Source organism: Centruroides vittatus, unplaced genomic scaffold, assembly GCF_030686945.1.
Source record: "Centruroides vittatus isolate TY-2023 unplaced genomic scaffold, ASM3068694v2 scaffold_324, whole genome shotgun sequence".
NCBI classification, from domain to species: Eukaryota; Metazoa; Arthropoda; class Arachnida; order Scorpiones; family Buthidae; genus Centruroides; species Centruroides vittatus.
In genome coordinates, this window is record NW_027122701.1 from 3722245 (window position 1) to 3738797 (window position 16553).

Sequence of the window (16553 nt, forward strand, 5' to 3'; positions counted from 1 at the left end):
TTTGAAGTTTGAATCAGTTTTTCCCGCATTAGAAATAATGGAAAGTGAATTAATCCATTCCTAGTCCCTAAACAATATTTGTTTCAATAAACTTAAACAGCTAAGGCACTAAGTTTAGTGCAAAATTACACAATTAAATGCCCTAAATACTAAATTAAATCATGAAAACAATAAATAAAATATGTAAATACTGTGTAATGAAACTAAAATTGCATTTACTGTACCTCAGGAAGAAGTGGTGATATCCCCTTTGTTAAAATTACTTTGCAAATAATCCTGTAAGAGATGATAGTACCAGTTGCTTCTCATTTACATATATGAGGGGATGGAAAAACACTTCCTAAGTCATGTGATCTACTGGAGGTTAATGTTGTCGTGTCTTCAGCCATATTTGCTGCTTTTATTGTTTCCTTGTTCTTGAGAATGGTGCACACTGTTAACTTTGGCATTTTAAACATGGCATTCAGATCTGACACACATGTACTACTTTCATACTTCATAAGTTCTTTTATCACCTCAATTGTCAATACTACAATGTATAGTACCTCTTAGACTTTGTTGCTTCCACACTGATCTTGGATGCCAAGGATTAATACATAGGGGTTATGAAAACACACGAGCATAATTTTATGCATGAGATGGTTTTACAGTGAGAGCAAGAGATGATTTGGGTGCACAACAGATGGTGTTTATGCATAGAGTGCATTTTTTCACTGTGCACACAGTTTGAATGTTGTAGAAGCATTGTTTAAACTCTGGGTTGAATTTCTCTTGAATTTAGCATTCAAACTGTGGAACATTCAAAGTTAGTTGCTTGAAGTATGCACTACCACTTTGTTGATACAAATGTTTTGTACATATTAATACTTTAATATAAATTATATTGTTGTGTGTCTAAAATTATATTTTATTTTGACTATATTTTTTGTGGGAATAAATTCTTACTTTCAATAATTACAAAATTATCATTAGTTATACAAATTTTTATATCTAATTTGCATGTTTATTGTCAAATTGATATCATCAAGCATTTATAATTAAATAATTTTAAAATTATTGCTTAAATAATAAATTAGGAAGCTCATTTAAATATTTTAACATTTAAAAAAATTACATTAATCATAATGTTCTCAAAGATTTACTATTATAATTTTTATCCTTGTAATAGATAATGCAAAAAGGTAATATATAACTGGCATGTTATACTCAAATAAAGATAATTGATATTATTTATATATTAACAATGTTAACATGCTAAATCAATAAAATTTCTTTCACTATACCTCTGTAATGAAATAGAAACTATTAATGATTTTTAGACTAAATAGATTATTTTTGTCATTGTTGAAATATGATCATAATTGTAAATGTCTTTAAACAATGCATATTTTATAATACTATACCCTGAACATGCATTAAAACATAAATATGTACAGTAAAAATTTTATAAAACAGAAGTTAAACTAAACCTGTTTTCGGACACATTTTTTTGTAAAAATATTTCACTTCAGCAGCATATTTTTGTTTGCTAATTCAAACAGTCAAACAGTAATTTAAATAGTTATGTAATTTATATTTTTCTTTATGTGCATTTGATTGAACTTTATTTATTTATATGGCTAATTTGTTGTGTTTTGAATAATAATTTTGTATTTTATTACAGTAATTATTCAAAACACAACAAAATTAAATTATATTTGTTTAATTTTTTATTTTAAAAATTTCACTTTTTTTCCTAAAAAATATGTTGCAGGAATCCATGCAGTTGTAAGGACAAATAATCGTCTTAGTTATGTTCTTTACAATTTGAGCACGGGTCGTGCTGAACAGGATAGTACTTTTCCTACAGATACTCAGTCATTCTTAGGTCAAGATTCTCACTTAGTTTCTCTAAATATAAGTGGAGAAGTAAGTATTAAATAATTTAATAACTATCTATTTTATTATTATTATTATTATTATTATTGTACTAAGATATAAAGAATATTCAATTGGACTTCTTATAAAAACATTTCTGAAAGAAGATACTTGATATACTTAAGACATGGCTGTAGATAACATTATAAAATATATAATGTGGGAAATATTAGCTGTACAGATGAAATATTATAAGTTACAGATACTTTTTAGTGACAGTCAAAAGCTATTAGTGTATTTTTCAGTTTGATTTGTGTTCTATAAAAATTAAACAAGTTATAAATATGGTAGACTCTTCCAAATCTGGCCCTCCCATATCTGGACTCTCCCTTATTCAAACTGATCAAAGACAATCAAAACTTTTCGAAAATATTGTAAACTCTAAATCTTACCTTTCCATACTGCAGTGTGTACATTTTAAAAATTTTTCAAAATTAAGGTTGCTTTGAAGTTCATAAAGAGCACAATGCATCAATTATTGCTGATGTAATAGTGATGAAGCATTGGTGTGATTTAGCAGCTTGTCAGTGAATTGAAAAGAACAAAACAAACAACTTTAAGCAATACTTCGAAAACTAATTAGAATCGCCAAAAGTTTGTATCAGTCAAAATAAACATTTTTTTTATACATATAGTAGTCATATATGTTAGTTTCAGTTAAAAATTCTCACTGTTATCCATATTTTTCTAATGTAGGGATCACTCCTACTCACATTAGTTTGGATGTGGGTGAGTCTAGTGTATACAGGGTTCCTTCGCACCTGAAAAGTCAGGGATATTCATTAGTGTTTGGAAAAAGTCTTGGAAAGTCAGGGAATTTGTTGAAAATTGTCAAAATGTCAGGGAATTTGTCTCCTTAGCTGCCTTGTTGATTTCATTTGCTGAATGTGCTGAAAGTGATGACACACAAGATTATTGAGAAGGAACCTGTTAAGTACAAATATATGTAGGCTTTGAGCAGCTTAGACCTAGAAATTAATAAAATGTAATCAAATGTTGGAAAATTGTATTTCAATGTTTTACTGGAGGTTCTACATGATACAAACAGGATTGATGAGAAATGTACTGTCAAAACAAAAGAATAGTATGATATACTCTGCAATAAAGTGTCCATAAAACCCTATTCAACAAAGTTTGAGGACTTTCATATCTGACAGGAATGGTGATGATGGTCTGGACACAATTTATTGTGAAATTATGAAGGATGATAGGCAACTACAAGATATATGGTCTATTATCAAAATTTCTCTTTCTTTCTCACATGGGAATGCAAGTGTTGAGAGTGGTTTCTTGGTTAACAAATCACTGTTGAGTGAAAATCTTAAGGAAGAAAGTTTAGTTGCTGAATGCTTAGTTTATGATGGGATCCATTTTGCAGATGGTATTGATCAAATAAATATAGACCAGAAAATGTTAGCAGTCAGAGGATCCAGACAGCAATATATTGCATCTCTGCAACAGAAAAAAGATATTCAGAAGCAGCAGGCACTGAGGGCTGAAGAAAAAAGAAAACTTACACAACAACTTAAGGATTTAAAACAACACAAGAAAATGTTAAGAAAAGATCACAAAATGGAAGAAAAAGAGATTGAAATGAAAATAAATACACTTGCGGAGAAAAAGTTAAAACTACATTAATATAAAAGTTGTTTGTTTTGTGAATTGTAATTAATTTTTTATTTTCTAATTATCTGTATTTTGAAAAAAAGAGAATTAATACTAAGAAGTTTTTCTGTATTTTGATTGTCCATTTTGTAAAAATAAAAAGATTTTACAATAAATTAGATACATTTGTTAGAAAAGCTATAGTATAAACTTACACCTATCCCTCTTTATATACAATTATTTTTATGCAATTTTGAAATAATGTAGTTGACAAAAGAAAACTAATTATTTTTTACATGATCAATTTTTTTTACAAGGGAAAAAATGCTTTTATTTGAAAATTTTTAAATTTAACTTTTTGTTAAATTTATGTTGCTGTTTTAAAAAAAAGTTACTCTTTTTGTTGAAGGATTGGTTTTAAAATTATGTGTTTCTAAGTTGAGTTCATTTTAAGTACTGTACAGTACAGTACTATTTGTATATCAAAGAATACTGTTTGTTGATTTTATGCTACTTTGTATTTACTAGATTTACATACAAATAAAAATGATAAATGATGATAAAATAAAAAGCTTATGTTTCGTTTGTAAATTGCTTATTTTTTCTTTACATTGAAGTTATGGATTTTATCAAACATTTTTCTAACAGGATGTATGTATTGTATTTTTTTTTTTTAATGTGGCAGTCTTTGAAACATATCAACTGTGCAAAAAGAGGGATAGATGTAGGTACAGTACTCAATGTTCACAGTAAATAAAATGCTGTTTTATTATATCGATATTTCACACTGTAAGAAATGTGAGAGTCAGGGAATTTGGACAAAGTTGGTCAGGGAAAATCAGGGAATTCAAAACAAAAATATGAGTAGGAACCCTGTGTATAGGAAAATTTTTTAAAATGTATTATTTTACAAAGGTAAAAAATTGCTAATTAAATCAGTCAAATGAATTAAATAATTTGCTTGTATATAGCCTAATAATCTTAACATTCAAGTAAACCATGCTGTAAAATTTCTTTCCTGTAAGAAATCAAGATTCACTGATGCCTTATTAAATAGTAAAACTACACAATTAGTTATAAATTAAATAAATATTAAATTTTATATTTATTTAATTTATAACTATTTATATAGTTTTACTATTTAATAATAATTTTGTTAGTTACTTTATATATAATTATTACAAATAATTTAAATTTATACAATTATTTATACTAATTTTTATCTTTTGTTTCAGAATGAAACAATAGCAATGCTTCGTGATGGGAATAGTGCCATATATCCTTTAGCAAAAGATTGTACTGATAGTATCAAAGATCCAATTTGGTTAGATTTACCACCGGCACGAGCAATTGGATTAGGTGTCCACTCTCTTAAAGATGTTCCAGCTAATCAAAAAAACCAAGTTTGCAATAGTAGTTCTTGCATTGGAGGTAATATAATTTAAAATTATTTTTAATAATTTTTAAAATAATAAAGTGTTTGAAATAAAGTAAAGTATTTTACATAAAAAATCTTAGATTGAAATAAAGTTTAATCTAAGTTTTATGTACTGGAAATGATCTAATTTACACTGATGATAGAAGACAAATGTTATTTCCATTTACAGTAATTGCTAGTCACTTGATTTACATTAGGTTGTTGTATTTATCCATCTGTATTTAGGTTGGCAAATGTATCCAATGGACTTTATTCAAATAATGAAAAGGTTTTGAATGTTAAATAGTTTCTCTGAATTTTTGTTTTTCAATTAATTTGGCACTATTTATATCAGCGGTTCCCAACCTTTTTTTCACCAGGGACCACTTTGATTTCATTGTTGTTAGCAGGGACCACAAGGTTTAAAAAAAAAAAAAACTGTGTCAATCTAAAAATAAACTTTAATCAAAACTTTTAACACAAGTAATCATTAAACTCAAGAGTAACATGCTTTAACAGTACTATTATAATAGAAAACATAACATTTTTAGTAAAAATTAAATTCAATTTGTATCAAATGTGGGAATAATAATTTAAAATGAATAAAAGTTTTAAATCTTTCGCAGACCATATTTTAGCTCTTGCGGACCACTGGTTGGGAACCACTGATTTATAGTCAGTTAATTATTGACATAAAGTTGAATGGAAGCAAAACATAGTCAAGAGTTTGTGGCTTAGCAAACAAAATTACATGGAATGAAAAACAGAACAAACATATAGAGTAAATAATGAACAAAAAAGTGTTAACTCATGATAATATGTAGTAGTAGCTTTTTATATTTAACTTTTAGTGTAAGCAGATATTATAAATACTTATATCCAGCAGTAGATGAGAGAACAATATTTTATTAATGTGACATGTCAGATTAATAAAATATTGTCGTCTCATCTACTAGACACTTAAACACTGGAAAATGAAAAGAATAATGCTGGGTATAAGGATTTATAATATCAGTTTACACTGAAAGTTAAATATCAAAATCTTGAATTTGGTCCACTATGTAATCATGTAGTAAGTAGTGATTTTCCATGCTTACTAGTTTTTTGCAGGCATTTTTCACCAAATTGATTTACTTAGCTGTGCTTCTATGATATCCTCATGGTATGTGCTATCCATCTGTGTAAAAATTTTGGTGCAGTGGTTTTTGAGCATCTGTGATAAGCAGAAAAAAATGTTTTTTTTTTTTTTTTCTGCTTATCACAGACACTCAAAAACCACTGCAGAAAATCACTCTTATGCATGTGATTGCATATGGCTTTTCTTTATTGTCACATGATTGCATGCCTAATGTGGCAATTTTCCATTCTGTTGTAATTTTTTATGACCTGATATCATCAGAAATGCTGTCATGGCAGTCCTTTGCAATTGCTACATGAGGTAAGCATGATATCATGGATTTTGTTTGCTATGCATGATGTAATGACATGGTCTACAAGTTGTTATCACCTTAGACATTTATCTCTATAAGATAACTTGGACATTGTGACCTTCAACAATTTAATTATTTTTATGGCTCTATTTTATGCCTGGAAAATACAGAAATATAATTTTCTGTTCCTTCTGAGAAACGCCTCAGCCCTCCAATAATTTATTTCCAGCTGAATTAGATTTACATCAGCCCAAGCTATTGTAAAGTTCAAAGAATTCCTATGGGAGCCTAGTCAAGAACATTGTTCTTTAAACTAAACAATGTATGACATTGAAATTCTGAGGTACAGAGAAGACACATTATACAGAAAAATTATAGATGATAAATCAGCAGAAAATTGTTGCCTTATGCATGTTATCTTGTAGAAAAAAACTGTCTGGGATTGCAGATTTCTTTTTTAATAATTATATTTGTTTAAATATTATATAGTAATTGGCTATTTTTATCATATTTATTAGTAGAAGTATTGAATGATGATTTCATTGTAAATTTATTGCTAGTTTTATTGTTTATTTTATTCTATATGTACTAACAATAGAATTGATATGTCAAGATAGTATAATAATAATTAAAAAATTTTGATCATCTTATAATTTTCATGATATTTAAACATTTTTCTTTTAATTGTAGCATCAAACTCTTTTGCCACCTATTCTAAAATGTGAATTAGAAGCAATAAGACAAACATTAACATCTTTAGAGAGAGATTCAGGTAAATTTTGATGAATTTTTATTTTTAATATAGTGGATAATGTGTTTTATATTTCTAAATACAGTGGAACCTTGCTTAACGAGCATAATTTGTTCCAGAATGTTACTCGTAAAGCAAAACACTCATTAAGCAAAACAATTTTTCCCATATAAATTAATGTATAGCCCAAGAATTTGGCATATTGTTTGGCATGTTTATTATATAACAGACTATGGTTGTTGATGTTTATATGTAATATGTCTGAACACAAGTTTGGAAAAATGTGTAATTACAAATGACACTAACAAGGGGAGGGCACGACCTGGGAAATTCACTTTGGGATGAGACTTGGTATATAGGTAGTACTCCTTTAGGATGTTCAATCCTCAAAACAAGAAAGCGCAATGGCCAGCCAATTTTAAAAAAAAGGCCTTTAAAAATTCGAGCTCAGCTTAATTCTAATAAGTTTCACTAGGTCAGCAGCTGCTGAGCAGTTCAGTCGACATCGTTCTTGGCTACCGCCAAGTCGTTCAGGGTTCAAATCTCGGTCTCGATTAGTATTTTTTTTTTTTTTGTTTTCTTTCTAAAAATTTTTTAAAATAAGTATTTTGAATATATTGTATATAAATATATAAATATTAAAATTTTATTATATTAAATAATTTCATTAAAAAATGTTTAACACATATTACATGTCATTTTAATTTAATATTACAAAATAATTAATAAGTGTATTAATAATAATCATCATCAACTGTTGGTAAACTGATAGTATCTTCATTCACAGACATTTTACTGTAAAATATTGAAACTATTTGTATTATGGTGTGATATATTACGGAACACTATGATCTCTTCGAAATCCAAAAGTAAACTGACACTCCAAATATCAGGTCAGTCCATAAGTCCATGCCCATTTTTATGACCTTGAGAAAAATCTTGTTTTGCTGTTGAAAATGTCAGTCTAATGTGATACTTTTCACACTGAAGTGTTAAATTGGATCTCATTTATATAATGCTGTTGGAATTGGAAACATTTTAGTTGTTTATTTTTGTTAAAATGGAAGTAAAGGATGAATATAAAAGACAGGTTTATACTTTTTATTTTTAAGTGGTGAGAATTAATGAGAGTAGTAACCTTCGAAAAATTTGATACAATAGAATGATAAATGAAAACTGTTGTTTCATAACTAATTATTTATAACTATTATTATTAATTACCGTATTTTACGGACTATAAGATGCACTTTTTTCTTCGAAAAATTGCCTCCAAAATTCAGATGCGTCTTATAGTTCGTAGTGTCTTATAGGTATTTTTTTAAAAAATTGCTTAAAAATTAAGGTGCGTCTTATAGTCTGTAAAATACAATATTTTGTATTATTATAATTAAAATGACATGTAATATGTGTTAAACATTTTTTTAAATGAAATTATTTATTATAATAAAATTTTAATATTTATTTACAGTATATTCAAAATACTTTTTATATACGAGATTTTAAAAAATTTTTAGGAAAAAAAAAAAATACTAATCGAGACCGAGATTTGAACCCTGAACGACTTGGCGGTAGCCAAGAACGATGTCGACTGAACTGCTCAGCAGCTGCTGACCTAGTGAAACTTATTAGTACATAAGCTGAGCTCGAATTTTTAAAGGCCTTTTTTTTAAAATTGGCTGGCCATTGCACTTTCTTGTTTTGCGGATTGAACATCCTAAAGAAGTACTACCTATATACCAAGTCTCATTCCAAAGTGAATTTCCCAGGTCGTGCTCTCCCCTTGTAAGATGCTAGCAGAACGAGTGCTAAACACAGAAAATGTTGCTCATTAAGCAAGTCATTTTTTTACAATTTGCTTTGCTTGTTATGTGAATTACTAGTTATGAGAGCTGCTTGTTAAGCGAGGTTCCATTATACTATTATTTTATTAAAAAAATATTTCTTTTGTACTATATATAACTGAAATATTTTTAGTTAGCATAGATTTAGATACAAATCATTTAAATTTTACATGCCTAAAATGAGCAAATTTATATAACTAAAATATTTAATATAATTTTTTTTTTTTGTTTTGTTGTTATATGCAGCCTTGCTTCATTTAAAAAAAATTGCAATTAGAGTTATATCATATGTCATCAAAAAGAGAATTTTCATATACATTATTAGCACTTTTGAGACTGACATTTTTTCTGCACTTGAAAATAAATTACTTTATAGTTTTTATTATTAGTGAATGAAAGGTCATTTTTTCCATTTAATTTGATATATATTTTAAGTAAGGATTTGTTGATAGAAGTTTGATTATAGAAAATTTTAATTTAATGTAAACAAATGAAAAAAATTTTTTTAATAATTGCACCATTTGAAAAATTCATGCTTGATTCTGATTTAGTAATGGTTTTTTTTCAATTTATTGATTGTTTTCTACCACCTGACAAAGATTTATGATAATGTGTGCAACAAAATTTCAATTTTTGGTTTTGCTTATATGCCATCCTGGTAAATATGCAAATTAGTGCACTATAAAAAAAATGCATTATACCACAATAATTGTAATGTTTTTGCTTATATTTATATATTAAAAAAACTAAACATTAAATTATTTAATAATAATAATAATAACAACTGTGGCCATAAAAAGTGATGGGAAACTATTTGTTACAAAAAAATTTGATAAAAAATGAAAAACTTAAAATATTTTATTTTAAATCTTGTTAGCAGTTGGAGCTAGGCATTATATTATCTAAGAAAAGGTCTGTGCTTGTTGAAAATATGAGAAAATATGTTTAAAATAATAATAAATGAACATATATTTGTTATTCAATTTTTGACAGGGGTTTATGGTCAAATGTATCTTGTATGTTGATTGGATGAAAAGTTTTAAAATAAGTCATCTGACTTTTTCATACAACTGAATTTGATATTTTATCTAATTTTTTAAAAACAATTGGATCCTCTACTGTTACCAACAAAATCTTTGTGTCTGAACTCCTTCACAATCTTTTGTGAGAAACCGAGGACAAAGGGGATTCCCTATTGACCACTTAGTCAGCAACAAGTTGGTAAAACCTACGAACTTTGCCACTGGATGGCTATTTGCTAAATTGTTGTTGGGATTGCAAGATCCTTTTGACGTCAAGATCTGACACCAGTTAGGATAGTTAAAGGTCATGTCCTAACTCACAATTCGTAAACAATTGTTGAGTGGAAGGGTTGATTCAACTGTTGAGTGGGGAGCACAATGGACCAGTTGATAGGGGTCTAAAAGCCAAAAAAATGGAGTCAACACCAGGTTTAAACAAGCTAACATATTTAATATATATGATATAAACCTAGATTACAAGATAACTACATACTTTGCGTAAGTGTGGTGCTTGTGAGGTTCTTGAGAAATTGTTCCCATTCTATCTACATTAAGGAGAGAGAGTTTACAAGTGTTCTGACAAACTACCAAATATCTCTGTGAGAGATGTTGTCTTCTATTGCTGGTGAGGCTTATATGGCATGGCCCAAGATATAGGGCATTTCCACCTGGATAAGGGTGAGGCTGGAGCCTTGGAGGAAGTCTGCTCTGGAATATGGCAAGATTGGAGCCTGGGTTGGAGTCCACCAGAAATATGGCGGGACGGGAGACTTGGTTCTTTGGTCGGGTCCACCGGTGTCCACCCCGAGTCTCAAGTATGAGCTTCTTTTATCCTCCTCAGGCCTGGGAAAATGATCAGATGATCTGCTGTTTGGAGACAAAGTTGCAGGTGTGAGGTCATAGGTGAGCTGTTGATGATGCTAAGATTTCGTTTTTACAGAGCAGATAGTATACTATTTAGTTCAAGACTTGTTAGATTCATCCTGTTTACTTGTTTGAAGGTTGACTTCCCCTCTTTTAACAATAGATGGTTATAATTTCTTAACAGTTGTTGATGAAAAGGGTAACATTTTTTTTCTGTGCGATCTTTTCTTAATGATTGCGATGGAGAAATATGTTAAAAAATTTCCTTAAAATAGAGAAAAATCAGGTCCTGGATCTCACACTTTTCTGTTTATACTTTTTATATTGGCCCTTTAATTGGAAATCTAGTACTACTTGAAGATGAATCTATTATTAAAATCTATAAGAATGCATTCTCTAAATTATTTAGTATTCAGAATGTTTCTTTCTGGTGTACTTAAATGGACATTATTTTCTGTTAATGTCCAGCAAATATTTTTAATATATCATTTTTCTTTATCCTGGCTTCAAAATCATGGCTCAAATATAAAACCATTATATTTGAGCCATGATTTAATACTTGAGCCTATTAATACTTTATCTATTTGACCTTTCTCGTTTTCAACAAGATCACATACTACAGGAAATCCTTGTAAATTTCAACTTGGATAGTCCAAAATTTTGTTAATTTGTAACTGTGCTTATTTGTCCTGGCTGGGGATACAGAGATTTACATGTTAAAGAATTTGGTTAGTTTGAAATTTGAACTGAAAATTCTGTCCAAACTGTGATATGCATACAAAATGCTTCCATACTACAAGAGAACAGTAGACCAAGGACAACTCTAATCTGGCTAACATGGCTTTGCTTTTACAGTAATACATTTTCAGATGTCACCTTTTTTTTCTCTTATCTCATAAAATATGGCTAGGTAAGATTGGGCTACAAATAGCAGATTGCCATATTTGTATGGCTCTGGGCTACTAGATTTGGGTGACTTACTACTTTTTGGGCTACATTTCAAGAATTCTGCTTTACTTTCTATAAAACCTATCTGGCAACCTGTGAGGTTCTCACTGGACATGTGCTGTTTACTTGTAGTTTATTTATGTTATTACATGCTTGGAGAGTCTTGTCCTCCAGGTTTACTTTTTCGAGTGTTTCAAAATACTCTCCACCACACTTAATGCATCTTGCCATATATCAAACCAGGCCTTCCCCTTTTCTTCTGGGAGATCAGCACACTCTTGATCCCACACTGCCAGAAGCTCATAGTCACTGGAAAATCACCTTTCTTTGAGACATTTTGACTTCTGGAAATAAGCCAAAGTCACAGGGAGCAAGATCTGGACTGTAGAGGGTGATCTAAAACAGTTAGTTCAGACTTGATCAAATAGGTGACTATATCCTTTGACCTGTGTTCTGGAGCATTATCTTGGTATAGAAGCCATGTGTCAAGCCAGTATCTTGGTTGGATGTTCCTCAGTCTTTGAATGACTTTTGGCAAACACATTTGGGTGTACCAGGAACTAATGACTGTGTGCTTTTTTTCTAGTTTGACCCTCCCCACAATACCATGTTTTACAAAGAATGCAGCAGTCATTCATTTCTTTGTTGAATGTGATTTTTGAAATTCTTCTGAGTTGTTTCATCTTCAAAGAGCCAAACTTTGCTCTGAGATTTTGTTAGCATGTCATAATAATACAGTCAGGTCTCATCATTCATTATAATGCTGCTAACATCCTTGGATGTCCTAGACTCAAACCATTTAATCATTCTTTTACACCATTCTACCTTGTGCTTCTGCTCCTTTGCACACCCAAAGTGAACAAACCTTTCTTAATCCTAAGTGCTAGTGCAGAATGTCATGAACAGGTGATGCATTAATATTTAATAGTTTCTGAATCTGCTGATAGGTGATTTGCTTGAGCTTCACTGAGAAGTTTCTCTACAGCAGCTATATTTTCTGACATCATTGCTTCTGCTGGCCTACCTAAGCATGGGTCATCCTCCACACTAAAATTACTATGTTTAAACTGTTTTACCACCATGTAATGGTCTTCAAGGAAGGACAATGTTTCCTAAAAACAGAAGACATTTCTGAAAACACTCATCTTTACTGATTATGTAAAAAAAATATACAGTAGACCCCCCTATAACACGGAATGTATCTACCGTGTTATAGGGGGTCTACTGTAATGGATGTGTGATATTTGATTTTTATCTACACTGCCATTTTCTGGTATTTTCACACTGCTTGCAGGGAAAACTCTGGAATAGGAACTTGATTCACACTTTGCTTATTTTTCATGTTGTTTTGATTGGTGAAAGACTCATTTTCCTATGACCAATAGAAGACATGTAGGATAAAACTTTTTAAGCAACCTATATATTATTTAACAAAAATAGCATGTTATATATATATAGCCATTTCTGTTTTCTTAATAAATTATATTGGTTACATGGTATTTGGCATATTGTACAGAAATATGTAAATCTTGGATAATTTGAAACTTGATAATTCAAAGTCGTGATTATTTCATCCTTGAATTTTGAAGTAATGAGGATTTCCTGTTTCAGTTATCATAAGCAAGTATCCACTCTCAAAAACTTTTGATTTGGAATTTTCAATCTTTTAAGGATTTTGGAAGAAATTTGTTTCATGCTTGGGAAATAAACACAAAGCATTACTGAACAACATTTCAGTTAATAATGTTTGCAAAACTAAATTACTGTCAGTAATTCAAAAAGAGTCAGGAAAACTATTTTATGAATTTTTATGTTAAAACTTATGCTTAAAATAAATTAAATAGTGCCATAATACTTTTCATATTTTTAAATAAAGTTTAAAAGCCTTGTTTTAAATTGAAATTTTTGACTTTTTTAAATTTAGGGCATGAGAATTTTATACTTAATTATTTTAAGTATTTTATATTTATGAATAAAAATTACACTTTAAAAGCATTTTAAATAATTTGAAATACATTTTTGAATTATAATTTTTATCTGTATTATTTTTAATATTTAGGGTCTCTCTCTGCACAAAATACGTTACAGTCCATTTTAAATGAACGTTGTGATGGAAATCGTAATATTTTTCATGCTGCAATAACAACTTGTTTTCCTGCTTCTAATAAAGAATGTGATACTGGAGGTATATTTGTCTAAAATTGCTTTAAAATTGTTTTCATTTCTTACTTCTCTCTGTATTTTAATTATCACTTTTTTTAAGATAATTTGTTTTTATAAAACTTTCAAAATACTTAATAAAAATATACCGTATTTTACGGACTATAAGACGCACTTTTTTCTTCGAAAAATTTCCTCCAAAATTCTGGTGCGTCTTATAGTCCATAGCGTCTTATAGGTATTTTTTTTGTATAAAAATTGCTTAAAAATTAAGGTGCGTCTTATAGTCCCTAGCATCTTATAGTCTGTAAAATACGGTATTCTTAGTGAGTGATAAGTTTTCTTGATAATCTGTTCTTAGTCAAAATAAGTTAACTGAAAAATCTGAATATATTTTATCTTTAACGTTTTAGTGTGTGTGTGTGTGTGTGTGTGTGTGTGTGTGTATAAATTTTTAAAAATTCGAAAGATAATTGAAAAACTCAGAGTCTACAATAAAAGGTCAACTATGCCATAAGGTTATCTTATTCCTAATGTGTGACATGGACAAAAAATGAAGACTTCTTGTTTCTTCAATTATTTTTGTGAATTTTTAAAATATAATTGTCATCTGGCTTTTTCTTAATATTAGTATATAAAGTTCTCAACATATTAATAATAGCTAAAAATATAGATTATGTAAACAAGCAGTTACAAATGAACTGTTTGCAATAAAGGGATTTTTGGTAAAAACAATTTATTAATATTTAACTTAATAATCAAGTGTAAATTCTAGTTTGAAATTAAAAGTATGATACATTTCAAGTTTTGTTACATGATTATATTCTTAGATATAAGTTATTTCATCTGAATTTCATATTGCATAAAATGATTGATAGAGAAAATAAAATAAATTACTTTTTGGAATTTTTCATTATATATTGTAATTCAATTTCTTCAACTTAAAAATAAATTAAATATGATTCCAAAGATTTTTTTGCTTGGGTAGTAAATGTGTTTTCAAGCATAATAACTAGAATTGTATAGTCATCTTATTATATATAAATATTGGTCGGATGGCCGAGAGGTCATGGTGGCAGCTTACTGCTCTGGGAGACCCAGGATTGAATTCGGACAGGTTGAAAATCCTTAGGAATTTTTGGGAGTTGGTTTGTCCAGAGTTGTCGGGTCCCATTCCTCACTACCCATCTGTTCCATTTTGGGCCTGGCCAAATTCATAATGGGCTTGCTATATGAAGCCCTTTTAGTGCCCACAGGGTAGAAAGAGTTAAAAAAAAAAAAAAAAAAAATTATATATAAACATATATATAAGTAATAAAATGATTATACAATTCCAATTCTGAAATTTGTCATTTCAGAAACTGCTTAGCCATTCCTTGAAGTTCTAGCCCATCCTGTAACAGACATTTGTTTCAGTATCTGTCTAGTTCTAATCACTTTTTAAAATGCTAATTTGGCTTCTGCACATACTGAAATAGATGTGTATTTCAAAATCTGTCTAAAGAAACTAGGCAATTCGTGTAATTGTAATGGTATGTTAAGCACAAGACATAAATAAAAACAGCTGACTGTTTCCGTAGCTTTGTATGAACAGTGGAAAATTTATGTAAATGTTTCCAGATAATAAAAGTACTCAGGATAGTAGTCAAAGGTTTCATAGGTTTATAGAATTGCTGTTAATCATCTTTTGCACAAAGATTTACAACAATGCTTAGTACTCTATTACTGTTTTTTGTTTGACATAATATATATGCAATTTTTTCTTTTTGGTTGTTTCATGTATAGTAGAATATTTTGTTTGTTTCATATCATTTTTGGTCAGTAATTCCTGAGATATGGGCCAAATTAATGGTTATGCGTATTTTTTGGAGGTTGTGTATATATATGCATTCATACATACAAATATTTGATATAATATACAATGTTACTTACATAGATATATGGCCTATTAGCTTTGTTTCTGTTGTACCATCATTATGTGCAGATAGCTGAAATCAGTTAATACGTTATATGTAATGTTTTTAATAATAATATATTTGATATATTATTATTAAATGGTTTAGCATTAATTTATGTTAAAACATTGACATTAGTTTTAAGATTTATTTTTGTTGTATATAAATGATTTCATCCTAACAACATATGGCAAAATAAACACAATATCAAGTATAGAGAAGAACTTAGCAATATCCTTTTTATAAAAATTGTATATTTCAAAGTATTAAATTTATTAATAAACCCTCTCTACCAAATTTTACAGTTTCTTTATTGGGATTAAAATCTTTGGATGTTTAAGTTAAAGAAATGTTTAAAGGCTTTGCTGAATTTATAATACTAACTTTAAAACTAGAAATTAAAAAGAAAATAGTTTGTAGTTTATTTCAGTGGTGGTGATATATTTTATGTTATTAGAATATATTACCAAAATTAGATTAGAGGAGATTGTTGTATTTAGGCACATATTTTACATAATATGCTTTTATAATCTTCATTTTATTCAAAATGAAACACAAATTTATGACTTGGAAACCAATGTGATTTTTCATAAAAACAGAAAAGAGAAGTACTGTACATATGAAACAATTATTTTTTCTAGAA

The 16553-nt window shown here is 28.8% G+C and overlaps 1 protein-coding gene across 1 annotated transcript in view; it reads left to right on the forward strand.

The window, feature by feature from the left end:
* hyd (E3 ubiquitin-protein ligase hyd) overlaps nt 1–16553 on the forward strand; it is a 169577-nt gene that overhangs the window by 82194 nt on the left and 70830 nt on the right. Inside the window, 5 exon segments of the mRNA XM_067286014.1 lie at nt 1754–1908; nt 4758–4928; nt 4930–4953; nt 7060–7141; nt 13855–13980. Coding sequence (XP_067142115.1) covers nt 1754–1908; nt 4758–4928; nt 4930–4953; nt 7060–7141; nt 13855–13980 — 558 coding nt within the window.